We start from the raw sequence: 24,322 nt of genomic DNA, 5'->3' as shown, positions 1-24,322 counted from the left end.
TACAACAAGTTCAATTCAAACGATTTTTTGTATTGTGTAGATATAATAACATGTTGAGCTATAACAATTGTATACAGCGTACGTATCTCAAAAGGTAACGATTTGTTTAAACAGCATGATAGACGATTTAGATTCAATGGAGCATAGTAACGCTTAAACATTCTTTTATGGAAGCCAATAAAATTGTGGGAGGCGATTTTCTCAAAATGCGTTTGACACCTACATTCTAGAAAAAGTGTTATTTTTGAATGAAATCGCGGTTATAGCGGCTTTAGGCCTATGTTAGTGGAGTATTAAGTTCGTGAATCAATGCAGCCTACGTCTCTCTGTACAGAAAAAAGTGCACCAAATAAATCATGGACTTTTACTACTCTCCTAAAGTAGGTAAGTAAACCTTTATTTTTTATTAAGATAATAATTGCCTCGATTTGGTTACACTGTGGATAGGTAAATCATGTTTTATAGAAAAGATTGAAGGCATAGGCAAAGACACTTTTTTATCGTAACGCTTTGTCCTATGGTAAATGTAGGCCTATTTACGTAATAAGTTGCGGTTTACACACCGCATAAATGTTGACATAAGGTTTTTGAAATAAATACCGTAGGATTTGCTCACAAACATTTATTATCTCGAAAATACAACTTAAAGAAAAAGGGACCAGGCCAGACCGCTTAACTCATGTTACTATACAATGAACTATCCGCTTCATGCGCGTCTGTGATCAAATTCCCTCAAAGGTATCAAATTTACAAGTATTTTATTTAGGTCGTTTCCACAGTCACTGCGATAGTGAAAAGGAATATCAATCAAACAGATCTAACGGCCTGTCAAGTTGGTATTGGCTTAAGCTTATTCGAAATGTTACTTTTTTTCTTGAACTCAAAAAGGCGCCCTAAAAGTACCACCCTGCTACAGACAATTTAGAACAACGCTGAGTAAACAGCATTAAACCTTCAGGTTTGTGTGCCTGCCATTAACCAGATTAGTAGCCAGTGTCTTGCGATATTTGAAAGAGAGTAGACCGTTGTAAGCCCATTCGGTTGACAACGGTGCAGTCGCTTCTTCAGAAACCTGTCTTATACCAAACAACTTGCAAAAATAAATCCGTGAGTTTTGTTTTTACTTCACTTCAACGTGAGAGGTTTTGCTTTCGGTAGTGGGCAAGGATTTAAAAGATTTACCATGTTAAAACAACATGACTTCATCATTTCCTACCGATATCAAACACAAGTTATTTCTGAATCACAAGCATTTATAGTTTAGAAGTTAGGCGGTTTCCATGACGATAATAAGCGCGTAGTGCACGATGAATAAAGGTGTGACGACAGGGCAAATTATGGTCAACAAAGGGCTCATCGTACGACTGAACAATGGAAAAAAAAATAAAAGCCAATATTTGGATTTGTAGCATGGCACACCCGTACATCAATTGATAGCTTACTTTAGCCTGTAAAGCTACAAAGTACACATCTGTGTTGCTTCAAAGTTTTTATTCCGAGTATCTTACGCTGTGGCTTCATTACATCAATTAAGCCACCATTGCAGAATGTTTTAATAGATAATTAGATAGATTGGAAATCTAAATATATTGTCACGGTTGCTGTAGTTGGAAGCATAGAAGTGGCAGTAATCGTCTGTTTTTAAACTCTGTTTGCAAAAAATTTTAGACTGGTCTTTCTAAGCCCGAAGGGTTGTGATAAATGCTTCGTTTTCAATAGTGTTACACCACGATATCGAATAAGCCTAACAGAAGCAGCCGTAATGAACGTCCAGCAGACACCTTCAAAGCAATCTTCCGCTCTCGTTGTACCTGCTGCTGGCAAAGATGAAGAACACACGGACGATGTCTCTCTTCCCGGAACCGTGGATAGCGCTCATTCGGAGGCCGAAGCACATGCTTTGAGTGGACACGACAATCCTTTCTATGGAAGCGTGGATGATTCTCTTCCTGAGAGCGCGCGCAGCTCTTCCAAGCAAGTAAACTTTGTTGAAGAGGACGGAATGAAAGAGCTTTCGGATTATCCTCCAGGATTTTCAGTACATGGAAGTCGTAATCTTCCTATTCCGGAGGTAGAGTCTGAATACAGTGTCCAAGAACGGAAGAGAGCGCGACGTAAAAGACGAAAGAAAAGAAGAATTCCTTCACAGAACCCAGGCATTTCGCCTTACAACGTTGAAAGTAAGTCCTCACTCACACAGAGCATACTGCATTTTTGTAGTTATCGGTCCAGCTTGGTTATATATAGTAGGCCTACGCGCTGCCCCGCTTCACAAAGTCAGCCATTGCGAAACGATATGAGCATGTCAGTACCGTATACTCTACTACTCGATAAGTGTACAGTACTAGATACAAATGGACCATGCTGATTGCTGAATGTGTTATCACTATCAGTAAACGCGATAAAACACAATCTTATAAACAATCTATAAAACGTAAGTAATTAATCGCAAACGTTTTCCAATTTCCCTATACTTGCTTTTAAACCCGCAGCTTTCGTTTTCAAAAGCTTTCATTTACGTCACCACGGATGTGAAAAAAGAAAAATAAACTCTATAAATTAAAGGCTGTCAGTATTTCATTGGAGAAAAATCGTACGTTCGAAGTTATTTTTCTCAGTCTCTTGTTAGCTTAAATTAAATGTTATAACATATGTAGTTGCCTAAACTTAACCTTAATATAACTTCAATCGACTTTTTGAATACCCATTCTCCCAACCAAAGTGCCTATCTTTGACAATCGGCTGCGTGATCTACTTTGGCAATATAGTCACTCTATTAATTAAATTGCTCCCATCGTTTCGCTTAGCAACAAACACGTCGGCAAAATTGTTTGCCTTTGTTTTGGCCCCTTGAAAATTTCCTGACTGGTAAACGTTATCTCTTGCTGTTAAGAGACGTTAGAATCCACGCCTAATGTTGTAAACATTTGTAGCAATGGACTTCGCTGTATGGCTTATATGAATTTCAAGTTTCCTATGATCGAGCAACGGTAACCATTGCCAAAATACGTTTGATGCCGATGGGTATTTCAGTAGGCAAACTGCTCATTGCTGATATTGTTCGCCGCCGTGAATGCCTTCGTAATGCCCCAGATAGCCAACTTGTATTGTGAAGTGGCCTTACGTCATGAAATCGTGTGAGTAGTAGAGAGCTAAAAATATTTTCATCAATGGTTTCACAGACAGCTCGCCTAAAAGTATATGTGCTCTAGGTTTGACAGTCTTGCTGTTGATTTAAGCTTACGTATAAGTGAAAGTAAAACGAGACATGAAGCAGAGTGTGGTATTACACAGGAGTAAACAGTTAGCTATAATGCAGTTATAGGTTTAGGTTCGATTATTATACTTTCTTAAATTTTCATGTTCAGTGAAGGACGAAATCATCAGCTTAGAATAATTAAATTAAGGCCTACACTTTGTGCAGGCGACTGGAACTTTAATTGTTGGCCTCCGCCGCCTGACAAGAAAAAATGCAATGAAATCGAGCGTTTCGGAATTATTCCAGAGGTCACAAATTTACCGTTTTTAATTGGTTTTGTGTGAATTTCTTATGTCGTTACACCTTCAGGATCTTACCCAATGAAACGATAGAGACTGCGCTGTTGACGTATTGACATACGGCATGTAACGTCATTGGTTTCAGTCGATATACTCGTACGTTTTTTTTCCAACAGCGTAACGCAGGCGGCGTCAGGAAGTCATATGCAATGTATCCTTATCGATTGCCTCTGTTCCATTTACAGCATATTCTTGGTATACTATTGAGCTAGTGGCTGGCAAATTCGTGGGTACGAAGTAGAGTGGAGAAGAGGCTGAAAGTATAATTGAGTCACCAGTTTTTCTAAAGTTATGAGATACTACAACTTATATAGTTAAAATGAGGGTTAAGTCAAAAAACAGGTTGATCTTATACGAAAGAACACTACTCATTGAATATCTGGTAAAATACTTTTGCAAAATAGTTCTTGGTTAGGTAATTATAAGCAAAAGAAAATTGCAAAATTAGCCTTTATGATGAATGCTTTTTATGTATCTATTACAGCTCTATGGATTGTTCTAACTGCCAATAGCTTGATATGTGACAGCCCATTGCCCAATCATGGCAAACCAGTACGTTTGACGAGTAGCCTACGCGGTCCATAGGATACCGTAACTTCACGGATGCATATGATTGGGCTACCATATTTTTACGTTTAAAACAATCGTATTTTTTCATTTACAATGCTTCACGTTGCTAATTTCTTCTCATGACGCCTAACTGGACATAGGCTAAACTCCTATGACCTACACACTTTTAACTTCAGTTGTCTTCCGCGCAAAGAAAGCAACTTCTGCAGCATGTTGTCAAGTAACTTGACTAATGTATGACATAACAAGAGTCTTCCTCTACACCACAATCACTGCCAAAAACTGAGACATTTTGCGATTTTCTTTTGCCGATAACTGTATAACTATAGATTATTTTTCAAAAATACTTTACCAGAATGTTCCGCTAATAGTGTTCTTTCGAAAAAGATCAACTTTTTTTTGGGCTTGACCCTTAGCGAACGTAACATGTTTTGCAAAACGTGCAAAATGTATGCATTTACAGTATATATATATATAAATTGGTTACCAGTATTTCATCTTAAAAAGATCGCGCAACGCGTTATTAAAGATAGGCGGTTAGGTTACGAAAATTTGTATGCAAAAAGTTGATTTAAGGTTTAATTAAAGTTCAATTCAGATTAGAAGATAGATTTAGGTTATATCATTATTATGGCATTTTGATTGTACAGTAACAGGAAACCGTGAATAATAACTTCGCACCAACGATTTTTTTCGGCAAAATCCTGACAACCTTATTATACCGCGTTTGGCATCTTGACTTGCAAGCTAGAGTACACGACGCTATTTTATACTGGTATAATATAGCATCTCTGGCATATACACGCTCGTTGAATAAAAACTGAAATTTGTTACTGCAGGTAAAAGTCAGTTGCTTATATGTGAAAAACGATTATATTTATTATTTCAACATCTCTAAAAGAGCGAATTATGGCATGATTGGTATTAAATGTTTGCAGGTCGCAGTTCCGAATGCTAGGCCTACAGTTTCAGGAAACGCTTAATTGAAATTTTATCTGTTTGCGATGAGGGTTTGCATCGTTTATCTTTTCATTACCAGCACGTCTGACGCATCTTTTGGCAATTATTAATAAGTAAGTCAATGTTAACAGAACAACTGCAGTACCTAATCTCTTAATTTTGCGTCGATGAACTGACAAACATAACTCCGTTCCTGTTATGTTTGCATAAAAGGGTGTTTTCGTTGCATAGCCATAGATGGAAATGCCAGTATATTCGTCTCTGTGGTCCAGTCGCGAATGGTGCTCTGGCTTTCAGATTTCCACGCAGAAACCATGCAGAAATGATCAGCAACGTAAAAAGAGTTTGCCCTGAATGCCTTGTATAAGCTATATAGCCTGTAAGCGAACCGCCGAATTGAGCTGATTAGTCGTGATAGATAGTAGTTATTTTAGTCAAACTGTGATGCATTAAAGACGACAAGTGAGAAATGTGTGATCGTGTGTGCAGTGTAATTAACTTCTTTCATTTGATTCTCTTTAAGTTTTCTTAACATTTTAAGTAGAGGAAATTTGTAATTTTGTATATGATCTAATTTGTTTGAGTAAAATATATGTTCGTGAAAGTTTAGCGCAAAACTTAGAGAATGACAGAATGAACAACATAGTCTGCAAAATCATTTTTTAATTTTTATTTTTTGCTGCGCTGTAAACTTAGCCATGTGCAAAGAAGTTTAATCAAAGTTTTATGAGCTAAAGAACACATTTTAATGAAGAAGTTAATCACTTGTCAGATATGCAGATTTAAGTGCTAAAGAAAAGGTCGTTTTCGAGCTCATTCAAAATTAATGCTGTGTCTCAAAAAAACAACAAATGTTTCGCTCTTCTGATTATTCCATTTGAGTCGTAGACAGAAAAGCCTTAAATATGGGGAACTGAAGTCATTTTCAATCTACTTTCTAGCAAAAGGATACAAATAGGCTGATTCCGAAAATATCAACAAAATTTCTCTATCTCTTTTTGTTAACGAGTTATTGGCAAACCGTTTCCAAGAAACTGCGCATGGAGCGGATGGGACGTCACCAGGGTTGTTGGTGTTAGAGCATGCTTCAAGCGCATATCAGATCAATGGACAGTTGCTGTTGCAGGATTGGTTTAGGAAAATTTACTGAGCGGGTTGGCCATGCTTTTAAAATATTTTTTCGGAAATGTGTGAGTGACTAATTATAAAGAGGCGTTTTTAATTAAACAAGTGTTATTTGTATGTGCATTGTGTGGCCTAACCTCGATGTAGTATAAGCCTGGTCCTCAGAAACTATTGCACACAAAATATTGTTTAGATAAACGTTGCCTGAGTGACTAAAAATAAGGTTGACTTGATTGTCAAATAGCAAGACGGTGAGTGAGAAGGAAGTTTTTCACTAGCTAGAGCAGTAGGGTCGTAGGATTAAACTTACGGTCAAGTGCAGAATCATGCTTTTTGTTACTGCAGTTACTTCGTATTCTAGAACTCTTCTTCTCAATTAGTGATATCAGGTTGTGCTGCACTAGACCCAACAGTTAAGTGAAAAAATGTTTTGATTTGTAGGCTAAAGTTACTTTTTTTAAATGAATATCATGTTCCCGGTTAGAAAGTTTGCAAATGTTTGTCAGCAAAATGTTAGTTTGAAAAATGCGCGCCGGGGATTTTTGATTTGTACATTAGTTTGTTTTGGTACCACTTAAAAGTTTGCATTTATAAACATTATTGAAAAGCTGAACGCCAAATAGGCCTAATAAAACTGAATATAGTTTCAAAGGCCAAGGCTTATACTACCTAGAGGTAACACCACAAAGTGTCCGAATACCAGCAACCTTGTTGACGTCACATCCGCTTTCCACACAGTTTTTTGAAAACGGTTTTGCCAATAACTCGTTAACGAAAATAGGTAGTGAAATTTCGTTTACATTTACGAAATCAGTGCATTTTTATCTTTTTTCTTTAGAAATAAGGTTGAAAGTGACTTCATTTTCCCTTTAAAGAAAAAAGAATGTACTACGACAATATCTTAAAGTATTCACATAAAGAGCTGAAATTAACACAACCAATATGCGTTTAGGTCCAGAACCTTCTCAGAATAAGCCAATTTCCGAAGCTGAGTTTGTACAGAAGGCACTACAACAACCAGAATATACTGAGCCCGCCCCGCGTGTACTTCCACCTATTCAGCCGAAGACAGCAGTTTTTGCCGTGTCCACTACCACGTTTGTCGGTCCGGTGGTTCCTGAAATCGACGAGATTGAAAAGCCAAAAATAATGGACCAAAAAGTTGCCACGAACAGTGACAACGAAGTAAGTGGTGAAAGTAGCTTTTATGCTACTGTGGTTGTTTACGTTTTGCGAAATGTATTTCTTATTTGCGTGACGTGTGACTACGACCCATGCAACAAAAATAAACTTCTTATCGCGTTCCAAAGCATCGGTTGTATTCTGTCGTATTTTCGATATTTTAATCCATGTTTATCTTTCGTACTTAGGGCCTGGTAAACCAATCCTTTGCGACTAATGAAACTGGTTTTGCATCAAATAAGGAGTATTTGGTGATGAAGCCAACCAATGGAGATGCACAAACGAAGAAAACTGATAAAGCGTATTACAAGGTAAAACTTATTCTATTTTTGAAATATATTATCCGATTGCTCTTAAAACGTTAACATGTTAAACAACACGAAAAATTTATACGAATACAAATGAAGTTAATGTGTATTTGTCAAGTCGTAATGTAGGCTATAAACTATATGTAAGTGTTTTATGTCTGTAAATTTCTCCCTAAAGTGCCTTAGGCATATAAATTCACGTTCATCTCCCAATCTGTAGAAGTCGAAGAAGAAACATTCTTCCTGGCAATGTTCAGAAGTAAACAATAACTTTTTGTTACTTTTTTATTTAGTTATGTATTTTTTTGTTTTGCATGACTTTTATTTTTTTAAGCATTTTGCGGTCACCGAGGCTTTTCTGTTTGAAGCCACATCGGGTTTGACCATAACATTTGCGTGCATATGATGTCCGATATTTTCAGACTTCCAGCAAAGTGAGCTATAGGGTGAGCAGTATGTGACTGTTCAACCTAAAACACTCGATTACGTGTGTTGGTACTGACCTTTCAATGCTCATTCGTTACCCTTGAGATTTCGCATTCTTTTTATCTATTCTATGCCTGTATATAAGAGAGATTGAAAATGACGGTCTCTCACATTCTTAACAGTTTTATCGCTTAGAATAGGACACGCAGCGCGATTTTGGTAAAGCTATTTGAGCTTGTGATGCGATTTCACGAGTTATTATTATGAGGAGGTTTTGTGTCTGTGTTTAAGGGTATGACATGCAAGGCAAACACAGTTAAGATTTTTGACGAAATTGCAATGGATCTGAGATTACTTTCAGTGTTTTTTGTTCTCAATGGTTTTATTTGCATCTGCAAGTGTTGGTTTGATAATTACGGTTGTTTGTCAAAACAGTTGTAACCTTATTTGAATGGTATTGCTGTTTTCAGTCTTTGGATGTTGGTGCTTGGAGTATGTACTTTCGTGAATAACTGCATCTGTGAAATAGAAGACATTGAAGTTTTTAGAATTCTGTGTAACAGTTTATAAGAGATTAACCTTTCCTTGTTGTGCTTATCAACGCCTCCGACTTCATTCTAACAAAGGTACACTTCAAAAAATTCCATTCTTTCACCTTCCATTCTCTTCAAGGCATGTTTGTTTCTTACGCTAAGAGTGACTGACTTTGTCTACTACTTTACTCCAAAAAATAAGTTCACTTATTTGTGACAACCAGCGTTCTACCTTTTTCATCACCGGGATTCAAATTAAGTTGGTAGTATTTTTATACTTTTTTGGCTTTGTTTTACGTTTCATGAATTCTAAGTCTATCGTTTTATTGATCGAAATGCAGTCGCTGTCGAAGTATATACGATATCAAAGATGATTGCTAAGGTTATAATATTGACGAGTCAGTATACATAACGTACTAGAATATTCCCATGATAGTGAAAGCTTTTGTATAATAATATACAGTAGAGCGAGTACTTAGTAGATAGTATATAGACTAGACTACTACAGTATTACCTTGGTACTCTTGGGATTGCCAAGCGAATCGATAATATAATAATATAATGGCAAGCAACAGTTGAAGTGAAATGGTATGGGCTATAGTTCTCAGTTTGCCTGAGTGCAATCTTTAGTATAGTTTCATACAAATAAGACAAAAAGGAAGGCTCTGGTTTATAAATCTAATGTAAAGTTTACTGATTTTTGAAATAAATGTGTTTTACATAATTTAAACAGTTTACCTGTGTTATGACTTATGACAAACACTTTGAAATAGCTCCAAAAAACACAAGGAAAATTTTTCAGGGCACACGCCCACAAGGTGAATATGACGTCGTATAACGCGCATTTCAAAGCAAGTTTATTCTGCTGCTATTGGCTCGGTCTTTGTCCTTGACACAAATTTTTGTGTTTATGCTCACTAATTCACGAACTGACAAAGGTTGACTAAAGTTTCCTTTCGCGGCATGCTAAATTCTTTTTTACGTCATCAAACCCATGACAATAAAGAACATATTCTGCAGTGAAAATTAAAAAGTGGATAATGTTGTTTGTATGATGTAGACCTAGCGTTAGAGCGCATTTATCATGCTAACTTCATTATTCTAGTGTAATGCTTTAGTTGTAACCGTTATTGATTTTCGAAACACTCGCTTTGTGCATGAAAAACGCCCACAGTCTTCCTTCTTATGAATGACGTAACTTCTGCTTTTATACCATTACTTTCCCTTTCCACTTACTGCTCACCACATAGACTTGTAATTATTGTAGTTATCAACTAATGAGATTATAAAAAGACTCCGTATAGTAGTTGCGAACATTATGGTAATACGTTGTGTCTCTGCTGTTAACCAATTTTCGGGACCTACTTAAACGCGAGCAAATGGATGTTATCTGCGTGCCTTCTTATGCATTATGTATGCTTCCTATTGGGAGAAACAAGTTCAGTATCGGCCTTTGTAAAATCCGTAAAGGTACCGGTTATAATAAGCAAGCACTCCCCTTAGACTTGCAATGCTGCAAATAATGCTGAGACGATTTTCAAATCCATTTTATAATTTTAAGCGTTTCGTTTTTGATTAGTAGGCCAATCGTTTAGAGTTTAGACTTATTACAAGCAGCAAAGGAAGTTAGCAAAATCACTGTCAGGAAATACCAGGTTATTCAAAAGTCTGACTAGCATTAAACGGCAGTGTGAAGTAGCCAGCAATTAATAACCAGTATTGGCAGTATGTGAGTATATGTCACAATTAAAGGTTTTTTAAAGATATACAAACAATTTGTAGGCCTGCCTTTATTGCATTTGAATAGATAAGCTAGCTATAGCGCGTTTTATTTTCTGAGAGGACTATATAGCAATGGGATTTGCAGATCACTTAATGAGAAAACCGTTTATGATTTGGAAAGCAGACATATCCATAAACTAGGTGAGGTCTTGATCCCACATAATGACATCTCCGCAGTTTTTGATGACTTCGGTTTTGTTTTTGTTATTTGGCAACTTTTAAGTAGGTTGTTAAGTAGGCTACTGCGTAATATGTTAAGTTTTCACCTACTCAATTATTGCTTATGAGATTCTACCGCTGTAATGGAGCATGAAGATAGCAGACCTCTAGCTAGGTCGGCAGCAACTTCACTCTCTGATAATAATCAAAGGAACGATGGCATGATGCATGATCTTGAACTATACCGCGTTCAACATCCGAATGCAGTTGCACAACAAGAGTCCAAAACCTTAGATTGTGACTACTCAAGCAGTTCAATGCATGACTTGGTTTGTAAAGTTAACAATAGTTCTGTAAAGGTAAAGTGTCTAATTGTCGTGGTACATTGTAGTTTTCCGAATTGACGATGTTAACTTTTAAACACACCCTGAAATCGTTTTGCGATACATAGCCGAAATTTTATCTTGCCTTTGATTTGCTTGCGTTATTGCAAGTAAAGTTTGTTACTTTTGCTGGAAAGTTGCGCTCACAAAAAATATGTGGTTTGGACTTGAAATTGTGTTTGCTTCTTAGACGTAATGTGGACACAGTATTGAAATTTTTATGCAATTTAACTTATTACGTAATAGAAGAGGTTAAGCACTGAACAGATGGATTGCTTCATGCATTATTTCCAAAATGCAGGACCTGAAAGTCGTTGATGTCCTTCAAAGTTGTAGATTACATTGATATTGATTAAGACCGGATCTGCGCAATAGTTTTTTTGCGGGCGGATTTTCTATTAGTTTATGTTAACATAACCGTATGGACAAGTGAAGTGTGGTTAATTTAGTAAAAAGTAAAATCTGCTTGCGTGAGATGTTTGTGCGGAACTAGGCCTAGCCGAAGGTGTAAGTAAGAATATTAGACTGGCTACTCTGTTCCTAGCTTATGTACCGGTACACTAAGTAGCCTTGCCGCGGAACCTAGGTATGCCTGAGAAGTGAGTGCAATGTTCTAAGTGGCAAAATTCGCTTGTTATGCTCACACTAAGCGTTGAACGTCCGTATGTAGTGCTGTATGGCTGCTAAAGCGTGAGGCCTAGGTTGATTGTGCATTGCATACCACTGGAAAGGTGTACCGTCGCCAGAACCGGTGCCTGGGTCAATCCTACCTGACTTCTAACCGGAGGAAACTTTTCGGACATGTGAAGAAAAAATTTCTTTTTGTTAGATATGATTTGACTTGCAGTTACAGCTTCATTAGCAACCTGGTGTTTATGCTTCTTGTTCCAAATATAGCCTTTTTACCTCTACGAGTGTACCGGCACTTGTACTGTTTAGACTAGCCTACCGTATTAGTTGTGGTTAGCTTATATTTGTCCAGTCGTTGCATTGTAACCGGTTAATTCATTTTCATACAAAAGATGTGTTGTGGCTGTAGTTGTTGCAAATGTTTAAACGACTTACTGGAAGAATATGAGGACAAGGTATGAGAAAATTTTAGAATCGATTGCAAAGTTTCTCGACAACCCTATTATTACCGAAGTTTTATTGCATCAAGCTTTTATTTTCACTAAATTTTTTGGTTTTTGTTTTAAATGCTAAAGGTGTAACTACTTTTTTTCTTTTAAACATCACGATGGTGGCTGCTGGCATGAAATTTGTTTAACTTTTATCAGCACAATTACCATTAGTTATAGACAACATTACCGGTAGAAATATTTAATTGATTAAGTTATTTCACCCGATTCGTCTGCTTTCTGCCCATTGAAATGGGTGGAAATGCGGTAATATTTTCCCATTCGAATGGCAGGAAGTATGCCTTTCTTACCCTAGAGCAGGGGTGTTCAAATTATTTTTGGCATGATCCACCACAACCAAACCTGACAACAAGATGATCCACTAAATACGAATAGTAAACGTATTGGACATGCTTTAATTTTAATGGTGCTTTATTTATGTAAATGTACCCTACATTGTAGGGCCTACAGCCCTACAATATATTTATAACTTTGTAAAAGTCCAAAGTGAAGTGTGCTATAGCTGCAAGATTGTTTCAAGATTACATTGGAAGATCCAGACAAAAAGTTGAAAAGATCCGGATCCGGATCGAGATCCGCGATTTGAACACCCCCGCCCTAGAGTAAGAAATATGCATTTGGAATGGGGAGATGTTTACTTCGGCAGAAATATGGTTTGTGCGAAACCCCATTCGTCCATTTTAATGGGCGGAAAAATAGACGAATGGGGTTAACAAACCATACTTGTACCGAAGTAAAATTCTCCCCATTCCAAAGGCATATATCTTACTCTAGGGTAAGAAAGGCATACTTTCAAGCATTACAATGGGAAAAAATTCCCGTACTCTGGACCATTTTAATGGGCGGAAAGTAGACGAATGGGGTGGTTATTTGTATAGTATACTCACAAGAAAATTTTGCAAACCACCGCATACACTTTGCCTTAATCAGGATTAAGGCTTTGAACATGACCTTTCCTTTTCTCAGAGGCCAAAAACAACGTTACATTTTCACGATGGTGTACGCTTTATCGATTATATTCTCGCATATGAAGAAGATGAAGACGTGTCGTGTTTAAAAAGTCAGAAGAGGGTTATCTTTGAACAGGGTTTGGAAGAAAAAGGACTTGAGTTAGAGAGAGAACCAAAAGAGGTAACGCCCAGGCCTATATCGCTGAATCCTTTGGTATAAAAATGCTATAAATGGACGCCTAACCTAATCAACTCCTCACACCTCTATAAGGTTCTAAATCTTGTTAAGGCTACGTCATATCTGCCATTTATGACTTTGACTTTCTGCTTCTGGTCAATTGCAAGAAGCTACTTAACTTTTTTTTATCTTAACTTTATTTACTTGATATCCAGGAATCGCAGGATCAAAAAACCTGCTTCGTTAAAGTTCATGTACCGTGGCCCACCCGGTTAAAGTATGCGGAGCGTATGAAGATGAAGATGCCTATCAAGGAAGACAAGATTCCGCATGACATTTCAGAAGAAGAGCAATGCTGCAGCTGCGGATGCTTCCGTAATGCCTTGAAATGCTGTGTCGGATCTTGCACTCTGAATAATCGCGAACTTGAAGAAAGGGTGACAATCATTGATTTCATTTGATCGATCGCAATTAATTTAAAACATATCTGCGTTACTTCTGTAAATGTTTTATGTTACCATTGAATTCTTTGCTCGCGCGATTGCGTTTTACGTTCTTGTTTTTGGTAACGTTTTTCCCCAGTTTGCTGACCCCGACTGCTATACTCACGAGTTCAGTGTAGAAAAGCTGGATTTTTTTGATATTCAAGACGAGGAGACGTTTTTTTCTCATGCCGAGATATCAAGAATGGTAACCAGCACACTATATCAAGTATCTTGGAGCAAATTTCACCGATCTAGCATAGCCTAATATTTTGAAACTCACAGGCCTACAGAATAATGAGTGAAACACGGTATGGTGAGAAACGGGTCGACATAGGAATAACCGCTTTGTTGTCTGATGACGTCTACACCGCAGCTTACCCGTTACATGAGGTAAGGTGTTGTTTGAGAAAAATTAACTGAGGTATTATTGTTTTTGCCCGGTCGATGTACTATCTTTTAATGATAACAAAATATCCGATCAGGGTAAATTCGCAAGCAAAGAGTCAAAAATGGACAAAAACGCCAACTTACGACGACTTCTTTACTGGGAATGGGCCAGATGGGGTCGCTGGTACAAATTTCAACCTTTGGACGTTATTCGGTATGAATTTCTACTTTACCTATTGTATTCGGTCATTTTCAGGTATCTAAACTGTATATAGATTGACATACCGTTAAACATAGCACAGTTTAGTATAGCCCTTTGTGTTAGATAACGTTTTTGGTGAAACGTAGCCTACTTTTACACAGTGTTCTAAAACATTAAACTGATGCTACATTATATGGAATAGTTTGCAGTTATAGATAAAGTTCTAATTCGACTGTACAGGACATACTTAGGCGACAAGTTAGGTCTGTATTTTGCCTTTCTCGATTTTTACATCAAATTCCTCATTATACCGTCGATAGTGGGCATAGGAGTGCTGATATATGGTGTCGTGACCCTGGTAGATTCCGTTGTGAGGTAAAAACTTAACCCAATTTTGTTGTGGTCCTCCTTGTTGTTGCTTGTTGCAGTTTATCAGCATGTTTGACAGCGTGTTAACGTTGAATGTTTTGAATTGGGAAACGTTGAATTGTTTTGAAAAAAGGTATTTTTCAAAGAAACATAGTTATGTGTCGTTCCATCTGCCAATACGTTGTACGTGAAGCACCAAATGCTAAGAGACGATTTTCTTTCATTTCGTGGTAATTCAGCGAAATGCGGGAACACCATTATAAATTTCCGAATTTTTTCTGAAAACCGTTACGTTTTGTGTACAGTAGCTTTTTGCAAAACAATTCCTTGAGACAACACAAAGCCCTCTGCTTTTCGGCTTCGTTGTAGCTTTATTTCTGTTTCTTTCAACTTGTGCGGTGCCTTGGGAAATGGGAATCGCTTCTGCTGTTTTTTGTCATCACCTTTCTTAGTGTAGTCATTTTAACACCACCAACACCACAGCTTCGTAGCTCTAGGAGTGTATATCTGTATCTGCACCATACGTTGAACAAGGGTTAGCTAGGCTATTGCAAAAATGTTCTATTTTCTATATGCACTGTATATCTTCCTAATTGTGCCATGTGTAACGTTTATTTGCTGTGTGAAGCCCTGTGCTTGCTGGTTATTGTTTGATACATTGTGTGCATGTTTTCACAAACTAACAGACGATACTTTGGCGACAAGATTGCAATTTACTTCGCTTGGCTCGGTTTTTACTCGGAGATGCTCATTTATCCAACGTTTGTGGGACTTATTGTGTTCATATATAGCATCATAACGCTGTGGTTCTATGATCCAGTGTAAGTATGTGAGTTTAGAGTAGACTAAAGCTATTTCTATACGTGATGTAGCGTATTATATAGTCATTCTTAATTTTTAGGATTAGACTTACTAGATTATATTGAAATGAAATAAATAGAATTGCCTTAATATTATTTGGAATCCGTTAGAATCAATAATAATTAATGATATATAATAATTTGCCAAGTCTTAGCTAATAAAGAGATCATGATTGTGCTAAAATTGTAACCTTTATTGCTATTACAGCAATGTATGTTGTATCTCTTAGCTGTGTACAATACTATGTACAATATGTACTGTACATAGTACATATACAGTATATAGCGCTACTCATTCGTAATAACCTTAACAATATACCGTACTTATACATTGATACCTTAATGGTGCAAGACTTATGATCGTTTCTAAGTCTCTTTCATAGCCTCAACGCCACGGTAGTCTTCCAATTTCAAGTACAGTTGTAAACAATTATGCATGGCGTGCTTTAGATTTCGGTGGAGCTTGCATGTTCTTTGCTTGGCTTGGTCTTATATAGTCTGCGTTGTTATTGTTGGTTGTAATAGTGTAAAATACAAAGCACGTGTGCAAGATCATGGTACATTGAAAACTGGTATTAAACCTTGTTTTATTAACGTTTTGCGATCTCTAAATTTATTGTCTTTCTCTGCATCAGTGAAGAAATCTGCGAAGAAACCTTTTCGACATACGCTGGCAATTTAACGATGTGTCCATTATGCGACAGGGATTGCAGTTACTGGAAATTGAGTACCTCTTGCCTTGCCGCACAGGTGGGTTGTGACGCACGATTTCTAGTCGTTTTTTGGCCCCTTCTTATAATAGATTCTAATTAGCTGTGGCCTGCAAGTCATCAGTTTATTTATTTTTCAATCCGATGTTTTTTGCAGATAACCTACATTTTCGACAACGAAGCCACTATTTTCTTTGCTGTGTTTATGTCCCTGTGGGGTAAGGTTTTGAGCCCTGATGACAGACTACTTAAATTTGCACTATGTGTAGCTGATAACTAATAAGAATTATTATTAGTTATTAATTATATCGTATTAACTAATAATAATGATTTGCTATACACAATGTTGACTTCCAGCCACAATGTTTCTTGAGTTTTGGAAACGACGCCAGTTCAAGCTCTCTTACGACTGGGACCTGGTTGACTACGACGAAGAAAGAGATTTAGTTCGACCGGAATTCGAGGCCCAGGTGACCCGCGAAAGACTGAATCCTGTCACGGGCCAAAAGGAACCCTTTTTGTCGACAGGAGATCGATACTCAAGGACTGCTTTTTCCTTTGTGACAGTTCTTTTTTGGGTATGTGTTTCGTCTTGTTAATTTTTGATCAGAAATTTGCGTCGATTGAGTTGGTATAAAATGCTCAGTATGTACCATTTCTTGTGTCGTTAGATCCTCGTAATTATTGCGGCGGTGTTTGCGGTGATAGTGTATCGGTTGGCCATCAACGCTATCTTTGCCGTCTCTCTCGACCTGTCCTCGCTCGGCGCGATCGGTGAGTTCGCTACTCCGTCCTTGCTCACCACCATCACCGCCTCCCTGATCTCTCTTATTGTCATCATGATCCTTAACAAGGTGGATTACTGTTTGTATTTTTTCACTGACGTTTTGAGCTTCTTGCGCATTATTTATGCACCTATTACGTGTTTCAGGTTTACGAAAAAGTTGCACTTTGGTTGACACATATGGGTGAGTGCACTGTAAGTGAACTTTTCAGTACTGTCAAAAAGGGTAGAAAAACTCTTAAACTTACACAAGTGGATAAAAATTTAAATCTGTTTTACAGAGCAATGCTACATTATTAATAAGGCGCTTGTTTTTATTTAACTGTTTAGTGTTCATAGTAATCTTTGTAGATGTTATTGTTTTCCAACCGTTTCCGGGCACTGACTATTACCCCACCAGCATAAATCTTCATGGACCCACGGCACAACAATAATACAGACACTATTTTTTGTTGATGGTGGCTGAACCGCGTTAACCCAGTATATAGTAAAATAAAAAGCAACGTATAGGTTGGCACTCCGAAGGTTAACTTTATTTTTGATTTTTCTACACTAAATTTTTTGAAATTGGTTTAATTGTACAAAGACTAACGAGAGTGCTTAACAAATTTTGTACTGCATGACGGTACAAATATTTTGTAATAGTTCATGTCCTTGGCGGACTCGGTTTGGAAAACGTTGATATAATGGGACACATGCATCGTTCTATCAGTTCACGCTAATGCTTCATGTCTGCATGGTTTTAAAAATGACATTTGATATTCAGAGCTCCCACGAACACAACTCGAATTTGAGGATAGTTTCACGTTGAAGATGTTTTGCTTTCAATTTGTCAACTACTATTCTTTCCTATTCTATGTTGCCTTTTTCAAATCCCCCTTCGCCGGATATCCTGGAAATTATACCTACTTGGGCGAATGGCGCTGGACTGAGGTTAGCAACCGACGAAAACGCGTTTTAATCCCAATCTACACTATGTGTGGCCGACCCTGCACACAGTCACAGCAAAACATGGCGTACAGTCGTATACAGGAAGCCAGATGTTTTTTCTACTAACCTGTAAAAGTACGATCAGTTTACGACGTATAGTTTTCGAGTAAATAACGATTAAAAATTTGTGTGCAGTGTCGGCCACACCTAGTTAAAATAGTAATGTTGCGCATCCGGTTTAGATAGGGTATTCAGATTACATTTTTTAACGGTAACCAACTTACTGGAACAAATTACCTTTGTGCCAATTCAAAGTACTTTATAATCGCCGTTCGGTTGTTCTTTTGCATTGAGCTAAGTGTTTTTTGCTCTACGAATCTGGTTATCTTACCAGTGTAAAACAGTAAAACAATTTTAATGTTTGATGACAGTGCGATGCAGGCGGTTGTATGTATGAGTTGTCTATCCAGCTCATCATTATCATGCTCGGCAAACAACTGTGGAATAATATTGTGGAACTTGTATGGCCCTGGATGATAAATAAATACAGGTCTGTTGAACTTAGTATTTGAATAATTTGTAATTAAATATCTACATTTGACTTTAAAATATTTTGCTGCATTTAAATTTTTTTATAGTGTGTCCTAAACTAAGTTTTCTCCGAATATATATAAAAATAAAAATGAAGGAAACGCCATTACAGCTTTTGATAAAATAATGAAAGATAAACGTCAATTGTTGGCATCTAGCCCTGAGTTCTAAATAAACATCTTTGCCGATATTGATACAGAGCATGGCGATCGAAGAAAGCTTCCAATGAAATGCCGGACAATCAATACACGAGATGGGAGCAGGACTATGACTTGAGGCCCTACGAAAACATGGGCTTGTTTTACGAATACTTGGAAATGGGTTGGTCGTTAGTGCGTTGTCCGTAACTTGTTATTCGCAATCGTACACTTTCTGTACTTGCAGATCAGGTTTTTATGACAAAACCGATATAGCTTTGTTTTGTTTGAAAAGGCAGATCCTCTTGCCATACCTCTATCTTTTGATACAATAACAAAAGTGATATTACCGATTGCAAACGGTTTTACAGTGATCCAGTTTGGTTTCGTCACCTTGTTCGTTGCCGCTTTCCCACTGGCTCCTGTGTTTGCATTGTTAAACAACATCGTTGAGATCAGATTGGACGCCAACAAATTCATCTGCGAGATAAGGTGGCTGCTTCCACATAATTCTTGACTTTTTGAATTTTGTAACAAAATCGCTTTTCTTTACTTTTTCTTCATTCAACAAAAAAATTAGCGGCGAACAATTTTGCCAATTTTTTTTGTAGTTAAATTTAGCAACTTTTTCCACTCTGCTTCAAACAGTTTGATCCAGATTTTAGCTCTAAATCAAGCCCCAAAATATCATAGTAAATTGAAATGTATCTAAAACGAGGCTGATATCTCTGTCTCGCATTATGTACGTGAAGTTCTCTAGCTAAAACACGCACACAAGGTTTAAAATTGAATTTATAGTAATGGATTCACAAACAATTAACGCTTCCATTATTCTGTAAACTTTTAACCTTTTACCAAATAACTTTTGTTAATCTTTTTCAAATATGTTCCAGACGTCCATTAGCAGAAAAGTGTTCGGACATCGGTGCATGGTATTATCTTCTCGAATTCATCGGAACTTTGGCAGTCGTTACCAATGTATATTCTTTTGCTTTGCCGTTGAAATAACTTATTAATTGTTACGTTTCAGTCAGGCAGAAACGCGTCAGTGTTATACATTTGTTAACAGGCGTTCACGCTAGCAATAACTTCAGAGGCGCTACCGAAACTAGTCTACTATTACGGGTATTCTACCGATTTTTATCCTGAAATGACATATCGGGTAAGATTATACCAGCAGTTATGCTTAAGTACGTTTTACTTGCGTCTATATTGTAGGTGCGACATTTGGCAAACTAACCACTTTTTGTCATCATTTCATCTATAGACATGATAGAGATTTTTTTGGCTTTGCCATCAGTTGCTTATAGAATAACTTTAAATCAAATACACCGTGGCATAGGACCGGGTTTTAAACAGCTTTGTTTTTGCAACTGTAGCTGTTTTTAATTTTCGTGTAACACAGGGCTACACGGAAAACAAGCTTTCAATATTCAACGTGAGTGCTTTCGACGATCGAAACCGACCCGCCGATCCTAGCCCATTCCCGGGTGAGGGAAACGTAACGCAATGCAGGTAAAAGCGTCGTAAGCATACGCTCATGTTACATCGCCATAATGCTGATTGTTACCGTGCCTTTAAACTTCTCTGCAATGTTGTTATACAAGCAAGCAGAGTTTGCAGTAAACATTTAAGTTGCTTTAATGGAGCATTCTGATGTGTGAATCGCAGATATCAAGATTATAGATCTCCGCCTACGGCCAACCCGCCTTATGTACTCACCATGCAATACTGGCACGTAATCGCCGCGAAACTGGCTTTCGTCATCGTAATGGAGGTATGTATGTCTTTGCTCAGAAAGGCGAGACATAATCAAAACCGACCCCAGCGAACAATCACAAAATGTGTTAAAAGAAGCACAAGTTGAGAATGTCTTATATTACAATGAAATAGCTGAAAATGATGTTCATATACATTGCCAATATAAAGCATTATCTCAAGGAAATTTATTGAATTTATTTTATGCTTTGTAGGTCTATTTAAGAAATAAATATTTTACCTATGTTTGTTCTTAAAATGTTTTTCACTGTAAAATTGGAGAAAATAAGTTAAGATCAAAAATTTTCTTTCAGGTTTGCTTGATAAAATTCAGCTAGCAATCCAAATTTGGCCTGCTGTTTAAGTATGATTTGATAACGTAAATTTAATTCACGACTTCAAGTACATTTGCTTATGGAAATCTTGGACTTACTTGTGTATTGGCAGTACCATGTCTAGCTAACACGTTAGTTTGTCAAACTTATGCATTTTTTATAAATTTTCCGTTGCACCAAGTTAAGTTTGGCGGCGTTTGGTATAGTTTCTTAGATCATCATAAACGTTTCGCACAAAAATTTTACATGGTCTTTTTGTTTAATACAACTAACTATTGCCAAAGTATCTGAAGGCAATTTGGTTCGGTTTTGAAGCAAGTCCCACATATATAAAGAAAATACGTTATTCGGATTTTTTGAAAGTTGGAAAAACTATACGTCACAAACAAAGTACACTATTCTGTTTTGAAATTACCGATATCCGTCCAGTAGTGACGTGCTACTATGGATATTGAGCATAAACAACAACAACATTGATGGAAGTGTTTCAGTTTATTTCGTTTACACAACTCGCTGACCAGCTCAGTTTTCCTTTATAGCACGTCGTCTTCTTTCTGAAGCGTCTCCTGGATTACTTGATTCCGGACCGATCTCGCGCTCTGAACGACAAGATAAGAAGAGAGCACTTCCTCGTTCGAGACATGATCGTCAAAGCGGAGAAGGAGAAATTAAAAAAACAACTTTCACAGAGTAAGCCTCTTCCCACGTAGAGTTCTCTTCTACAAGAATTTTTATCAGTAATTATCGAAACTTCTTTTCGTACTTCCTATCTTCAGTTTACTCTTGCTTCTATGAAGACGTCCATGGCTGTTAGCTCCCGTCTACTTCTGAAATCATTTTCGCTTCCTTACCATTTTCTTGCAAGTTTTTTCCTCAATTTCTATCTTCCATTTTTTGAACCATTCAATATCACACTTTACTTTCATTGTGACGTAATCATCATGTAATTATTACCGCACAGATCCGAACGCGATGGTCTCATCCTCGAAGCCTGAGGAAAATAAATTTTTCTCTGTGGAAAACGAAAATACTCCGATGTGATTCCGTTTTTTGCAAGGAAGTGGCTGTGGACTTGTCTTCAGAACAAAATTGTGATCCGATATTTTTTCATTTAGCCTTTCTGTTGTTCAAGACAGAAGCGTCAAAGTTATTCTTTCGTTTACTGCTTGTGCTGAGAATTTCTTGTCGTCTTTTTAACTATTTCTCGTAGACGATTGCTTACGATTTACACCATATTGGAACTTTACAAAATCTAACACTGCATACTTTTTTGCTCAAATGTTGGCAACTTTTTCAATAGCTGCAACAATTTTATGTAGAGAAGGACGTTGGACAACCGGGCATGGCACTGTTTGGAAAGTTTTATGCTTTGTCTGGTGTCTAGTTACGTTAGGCACGACGACGCCCCTATTGTTACTGTTAAAGTTACATATGGTCACCGATTCTCTTTTTAAGGTCGGCTACTGCTCAGGTTAATTTACTGCACAGTAAATGTTGTTTGTGTTGCTGATTTATCGTAATTGGAATTGTTGTTATGAAATGTAAGCAACTTATGAGGCATACGTCGTACCTTGCGTATTAAAGACGTTTCGAATTTGTATCATTTTTTTCTGTTGTTCTTCGCTCCTTCACGTGCATTATGTTGCAACATGTTTGTAACATTTTTTCAGGTATTCTGAGAGATTTTGTAATTTATATTGGTTAGTATGGCGTGTATTTGAGCATTTTGTTTATTAGGCTGAGCTCAATCTTAACAAGCACTGATTATTATTATACAACTGACTGTAGACATGGTAATCTATCCAATGTATTGTTGCTGCATATAGACACATGCCTACAAATAGTCAATTTCATCGTTTCAATTTTCCGATTTGCTTTATCAGATACCCCACATACTTAGTGCACTGTTTTACCAAACTGTGTTTTCTTTAATTTTATAGCCTTAAAAGTAATATTATTGTAGTTTTATTATACAAACTCTGTGATTAAGTTCCTCTTATAGCAAGGCAAATTTTAATTTACCTTTTTAATATTAAAGCATGTTCTTCATTTAACTGATGTAAGTTTGCGTACTATCGCCTGTGTGATGTAATTACAAATGTTTCTACGAGATTAAACTATAAATTACTTTTCTTGATAGCAAATTATTAGGCTTAATTTTGTATTGGAGTCCTCAGTTCCGTTCTGCACAACTTCTAGCAATAAATAGCAATTGCTGTGATAAATACCGTTCGTAAGGTGTAATTAAATTGCGAAATACCTTCTAATTACTTCACAGAGTACTGCATTTGCGCTTAATATTTGATGCGCATTTTTCCTTTCATGTGATTTGCTTGTAATAAAACAAACTTATTCCAACATTTGTATTACGGTGTAAATGCCTGCGTGGTTATACGATTATTCGAATAAGCCCCTGTGTTGCCGTTATTGAAAGCGCATAATTTGGTCCTAGATGATATGCGCCACCTTAGGCTATATATTGCAACTTCCATCGCTTTCCAAAGTGTTGGAGCGAGTAGTTGCGTCCGTCTGCACTTGGAAGGTCATAAACTCCTTGACACATATCAATCTGCTTATCGCGCCAATATTCTACCAAAGACAGTTCTGATCCGTGCCTTCAACGATACCGCGGAGGCACTCGAAAAAGGATCGTAGGTCGTGATAGTCATGCTTGATTTCTCAGCTGCCTTCGATGTGGTCGATCATGATATTTATTGCGGCGCCAGGAATTCAAATATGTTGGTTTCTCTGGCAAAGTCCTTGGTTTAAATAAGAACTAAGTAAGGCAACATATTTTCAATATTTTTTCTTTATCATGTAATTAAATTCGTATTTACTTGAGTGAAATCGTTACAATCCGATGTTTAAAACATTTTCAATTTAAGAAAGAATCAAAGTGGGACTAGTCTAGAATTACCTTTGTTAAGTATAGGCGATCGAAAATATCTTGCTGCTCCGATGGTAATTCTGAAATCGGTCTATTTTAGTCAGCTTTTTCAATTTGTTTATTTGAAAACGAACAAATAATATAAGGTTTAAAAACGCTTAATTAAGCTGCAACCATTAAATTATAAAAACTTTCACTTTTCAAATTTATATGCCATAAAGACCAAAGTTAATTGAAAATCCAAGTTAGATAGGGTTTTGTTTTTATGTGAATTTTCAAAAACATTATCAACCATAAAATCCCCGAAACAAACAACGACATAGATATCTTAGAAGCTGGCACCAACGGCTTGAAAACATTGATCACGAAGGAACCCACGCTGCACTTGCAAGTACCATTCATAGACGAAAACGCCAGTTTCTTGCACCGCTTGCACAGTGTTGAGTTGACATATTGGAAGAATTTTCTTCAGGTCGTTTTCTGGAAATTTCTTCAGTGCTGTTGATGTAGGACTAGCCTATACCAAACATGTCAGCCTGCCATGCAGCTCAGATTCTGAAGCTTAACTTCACGATTATTCTTCGCCATTGACTCTTGACTGTGGGTAGCGAAAAGTATGGTGTTAACCTCGTTG

The 24,322-nt window shown here is 37.1% G+C and overlaps 1 protein-coding gene across 8 annotated transcripts; it reads left to right on the top strand.

Annotated features, from left to right (window-relative positions):
- Positions 1-256: 256 nt before the first annotated feature.
- On the top strand, positions 257-23,159 carry LOC143445293 (anoctamin-5-like). Of its 8 annotated transcripts, XM_076944298.1 has the most exons (26): positions 4,696-4,967; positions 5,067-5,201; positions 7,166-7,398; positions 7,584-7,706; positions 7,924-7,962; positions 13,092-13,256; positions 13,469-13,690; positions 13,836-13,943; positions 14,021-14,128; positions 14,221-14,339; positions 15,383-15,517; positions 16,192-16,306; positions 16,424-16,484; positions 16,624-16,844; positions 16,938-17,120; positions 17,198-17,234; positions 17,817-17,983; positions 18,412-18,530; positions 18,771-18,892; positions 19,080-19,200; positions 19,602-19,686; positions 19,778-19,870; positions 20,114-20,223; positions 20,380-20,485; positions 21,341-21,491; positions 21,763-23,159. In XM_076944298.1, exons 3-26 carry the CDS (start codon positions 7,363-7,365, stop codon positions 21,840-21,842), a joined length of 2,826 nt encoding a protein of 941 aa, XP_076800413.1. In that variant the 5' UTR covers positions 4,696-4,967; positions 5,067-5,201; positions 7,166-7,362; the 3' UTR covers positions 21,843-23,159. The 8 variants fall into 8 exon arrangements, with proteins under 8 accessions (XP_076800410.1, XP_076800408.1, XP_076800407.1 ...); XM_076944295.1 differs by lacking the exons at positions 4,696-4,967; positions 5,067-5,201 and adding an exon at positions 257-384; XM_076944293.1 differs by lacking the exons at positions 4,696-4,967; positions 5,067-5,201; positions 15,383-15,517 and adding exons at positions 1,611-2,180; positions 14,568-14,702.
- Positions 23,160-24,322: the final 1,163 nt, after the last annotated feature.

This window comes from Clavelina lepadiformis, chromosome 2 (assembly GCF_947623445.1).
Source record: "Clavelina lepadiformis chromosome 2, kaClaLepa1.1, whole genome shotgun sequence".
Taxonomy (NCBI): Eukaryota; Metazoa; Chordata; class Ascidiacea; order Aplousobranchia; family Clavelinidae; genus Clavelina; species Clavelina lepadiformis.
Note: the sequence above shows the minus strand (reverse complement) of the source record. Positions and strands in the feature narration are given on the sequence as shown.